At 36.4% G+C, this 4,720-nt stretch overlaps 1 protein-coding gene across 1 annotated transcript in view; it reads right to left on the reverse strand.

Annotated features, from left to right (window-relative positions):
• Positions 1 to 2,867, reverse strand: part of LOC107598548 (type II inositol 3,4-bisphosphate 4-phosphatase) — a 164,806-nt gene extending 161,939 nt beyond the window's left edge. The window contains exon 1 of the mRNA XM_016289922.1: positions 2,808 to 2,867. Coding sequence (XP_016145408.1) covers positions 2,808 to 2,846 — 39 coding nt within the window. The 5' untranslated portion in view covers positions 2,847 to 2,867. The remainder of the gene's footprint in view (positions 1 to 2,807) is intronic.
• Between the last annotated feature and the right edge of the window lie 1,853 nt (positions 2,868 to 4,720).

Genomic DNA, 4,720 nt, shown 5'->3' on the forward strand with positions numbered 1-4,720 from the left:
ACACAAGAATAGTCCTAGGGCTAGCGTAGGTCGACGGTCGGCAGACAGAATCACAGGGGCAAGACTAGAGGGATAAATCCAGGAAGACAGGCAGAGATCAAAACCGGGACGGAAACACGGGACGGAAACACGAACTAGGAAAAACTAACAGGCTAAGCAGTACTCGGCAGTGAATGGTAGTTTGAGTGAGTGATATATAGTGAGTGAGTGATGTGAAACAGCTGTGTGCAATCAGTGAAAACAGCTGTGTGCAATCCGTGCTGAGTGCAATCAGTGCAATGAATGATGGGATATGTAGTCCGGGGTGATGTGCAACAGTGTGTAGTGCGAGAGTCAATGAAATTGTAAAGGGTGACCTCTGATGGCTAGCAGATGGAAGTTCATGGACCGGATTCGTGACACACAACATTTCTATCTTAAAATTTCAATTTCTAACTTAAATCTACCAATCAATATAAATTAAATTTGAATACAATGAATGGGATTCCGTGATGTTTCATGCTGCATTCCAAGCTTCAAAACGAATCCAGACACACCAAACATATTTTAAAAGTAGCCAAAACAACTGGCCCAGTTCTCCAAGTTATACAATAGATTTGTTTAATGAATGGACCAAACTTTAAGTGATTACTTCACTGATAATCCTCTCTGTGGAGAAGCGATGGGCACAAAATAATCGCTGAGTCAAAATTGACAGGGATCGTTTCCCAAAGCAACTACGGTTGCATGTAACTTAATGTCGTTATAGTTCAATGTAATTTAACAAACACAGTTCGCCAACAATGCTTTTGGGAAACACACCCCAGATCTATCCAGTTTAATGTGAACCATTCACACTGGTTTCGTTAAACAAAATACATTTTTCATTTAAAAGATTGAATCAAAAGAATCATCTGTTCATGAATCGGATCATGAACTCGCATTACCGCGCCAAAGATAATCTATTCTTGAACATTTCGAATGAATAAAGACTTCAAGTTCATCTGTAAAGCACACAAAGCTATCGTTTGACTTTATAAACTTTTATTTCATGCATGATTCGCATTGGATCTGTTAACTGAATGCAAAGTGTCATTTTTTTCATCTTAGAAATATTAAACGTAATGATAACCATTCAACACTCAAAATATGAGAAAATAGAAAAACGAGTTACTGGATACAATTTTTCAAAGATCAAGGACAACTTCCCTCAAGATGCTTTTTCAGATTAGACGTTGAATCCTTAGATGCTGATAGAAGTTTTTGTTGCAGGTAACGTAGGCATGGCATTGCGCTGAGATGTTACGACCTTTTTCAGATATATAAGTAAATCGTTTTTGTATTTCCACGAGAGAAATGCATTACGCGAATGGCTTTCTGTTGTGTTGTCCATTTTTGTGTCGTGATGATGAGCATATGCACTACGAGTTGCTAAATGAACAGGCCACTTTGCTCCATTTTTCAATGGAGAATCAGTTGTCTTATGGGTTAAAATCCCCAAACTTAAATATTAAATTAAGAAATGACATTAAAATTCAAAGTAATCACTTTGGTAATCTAAAATACTTTTCAGATTACCACCTATTTAAAATTTAATTATAATGAAATACAGTTACTCATATTTTGTATTTTAAATACGTAACGTATATTCCGTTACTCCCCAGCCCTGGCTGTGACCCCCGCTGCCTAACTGCCTGCAACATCCTAACACATCCACGCACACACACACAGGTTTACATGAGATTACATCTGCATTAAGTCGAGAGACTGGGGAACAGCTGCAGTCTCATTTCAGACTACAGCACCTGTCTAGCTATATTAAACTACAAAAGTGGGCCAGCTCTCTCCTCACAGTGCGCGGCCCACACCTGCAGCTATTTCAGACAACTGCCATTCACAGGAATCCACAACATGCTCAAAGAAATGTGGAAAGGGAATCTGGGAATCTCGCTTCACGGTTTTCTCCCATTAGGGGAACCTCTGTGATTTTCATCCCCACTTCAGATGATCGCATGCAATTATGAACTGCATTTGAGGGACACGTCTCAGTTGAACCGCTAATGTGTGCATGATTCCATTCAGTTCATTTCAATCCATTTGTCAATTGCTTAGCAAGTTATATTGCATACTGTTTATTGCATAATGCTTAATTTATGAATGCAAACAAGATATCGAGATCCCTGAAGCCAGACTTACAGGAAAAGTTCAGCAAAAGAGGAAAGCTTTTGATATTTATAAATCACAAACCAACTTACTCATATCTTAGGTCTTCAAAGATTTTTTTCACTATAGGTTCGATTAAGGTGTTAATGATGTCAACTACTTTTATAATACTTTTTGATGCCTTTTTGTCCTTTATTTAAAAAAATTTTTTTGACAGATGTGGGCAACGTGAACTGCTTGTATACAAAAAATGTATACAAAAAAAATAAAATGTAATGAATATTTAATCAGCAACTCTCCATGCATGTTTCAAAAAAATACAAATGAAATTTTCAGAAACATGTAAAAAAAAGTATATAAAAATGTATAAAAAAATGTATAAACTTATGGCTGTAATTATATTATTTCTATATTTAATTACAACAGGAAAATAACCCAATCAAAGCTTTTTTGGAGTGTTAATATATGCAAAACAGCTTCGTTTATATTCCTCAAAAAATTATCCTTTTGTGTTTCTTGAAAAAAGTAAATGACAGCTTTCCTTTTCAATTCAATTTTCACAAATATATATAAACAAATGATAAAATTATAAAAAAATATGGTAATTCATATATTTCATACTTTACATTGATAAACTTGTGCAAAAAAAAAATTATTACACCTACCCAACATCTCAGCCTCCAACAACATGAGCACAAGTCCATCTTTAGTCCAGAGTCTAAAGTGTTTTCACAAACAGGTCAAAAGTGGCACTATTCGGCACTTTCCTTTCTATACAGAGAACTACAAACACACATGCATGAAAGCTAAATATTACTGCAGTCTGGGTGAGCTTCAACAGCGCAAACCTCTTTCCTCCAGCAAATCTAATTTGGAGGGAAATAGACTTCTCTTTGTGCACTCATGTGGGGCCGAGAGTCCATGTGGAGGAGAAAAAAAGAGGCAGAGTGAGAGAGAGAGAAACAGAGAGATCAGTGTGCCACTGGAGGGTGTGAGATACGAGCCAGCTGTTGCCCTCAATAAAGAACTCAAGAGGACTGTCAGCAGAAACATGCCAGCTTCCCACAATAAATAATGTGTGTGCATGTGTTTTAAAAACACAAACAGGCCTGCTTAACTATGCAACTTTACAAAGAGCATGATAGAATCCTAAAGGTGCTTCTTCCGATGTTTTCCTTTCTTCTATCCCAATCTAGAGACTATAAGTAGGTTCGTTCAACAGTGTAGACACTGTGACTCCGTTGCTGTGGTTGTTTAAGCCCAACTAGCCTGACACAGCAAAACCGGCTCAACCAATAAAATAAGTTTGGGGCGTGGTTGTTTATTTTTCTGACCAATGGCAAGGCAGAGAGCAGTTGTTTTTTTTTTGGTTGTTTTTTTGACATTGCTTTAGACATACCGCAGTCTTTTGATGAAGGTATCTTTTAAATTTATTCAATGAAGTTGTGATTTAATTTCCTTTACTTTTAACAGATTTTTGAAATGCATCTAATTTTAGTTAGAAAAAAATATTTTAGTTGATGAGAAATTAAGTCATATTTTTACATATCATATTTTTACATATCATATTTTAACGTACAAGTGAACGTTAAGCAAAAGCCATTCATTTTGCAATTCTGAAAGACACGCTTCACCTTTATGTGCACTTTCACACCACAGCTTTTTGATGTCATCAGTCTGATCCGTCTTTTTGATAAAGCATCCTTTTGACGTCAGTTCAGTTCAGTTCAGTTCAAAATTCAGCTGAGCACCAGCAAACTAAACTCTTTGGTTTGGGATACAACTCACAACGTGCATGAAAACAAGCAGTCAAAAATCCCCAAAGCAAATCGGTTTGATGACGTACAGTTTGCATCTTTGCATGCTCTCTGTCACACTTTCATACTATAACGCAGTTACTCTGCAGTAAACAGCTGACACAAGCAATCGACAAACCATGTCTCGAGCCCAAATGTACGATGTGGAAAAGGACCTGCAAGGCTCTTTCTTTCAACCAATCAATCAAACCAAGCAAGCCTCAGACTCATCCAGTAATCTACATGACTCATGACATGTTGAATTACCAAAAAAGACTATAACCCAATATCTTCTAGGAAACATATCCCGATTTCCTGTAGCCTCAAACTCAATAATAAGGCCAACTAGAACAGAAACAGTCACATGATGGGACCAAATAGTATGTGGACACAATGCATGTTGCTGCTTTTACCTCTACTACCTCAAAAATGAAAATTCTGTCGTTATTTACTCAAAAAGGCAAAAAAAGGCAGCATAAAAGTGGTCCAGATGACTTATTTGAAGACTTCTGAAGCCATGCAACACATTTAGGCTAGGTTTCACTAAGTCACCAGTTTTGGTGCGTCAATGGCATTTTGGACACAAGGCATTAGAAACAAACGTAGAAATAAATTTAGATGACTAATATATGGCACTATTATTATGGTACTTTTGGGCAGATTTTTCAGACCAACATTGTGAAAACACAAAAATGTAGGCCTATAAAATAGAAATAATAAAACCAATTAAATAAAAAATCTAAACAAAAACTATGGTTGTAAATATATATATTTTTTTTTTG

This window comes from Sinocyclocheilus grahami, unplaced genomic scaffold (genome assembly GCF_001515645.1).
Source record: "Sinocyclocheilus grahami isolate Dianchi unplaced genomic scaffold, SAMN03320097.WGS_v1.1 scaffold252.1, whole genome shotgun sequence".
NCBI classification, from domain to species: Eukaryota; Metazoa; Chordata; class Actinopteri; order Cypriniformes; family Cyprinidae; genus Sinocyclocheilus; species Sinocyclocheilus grahami.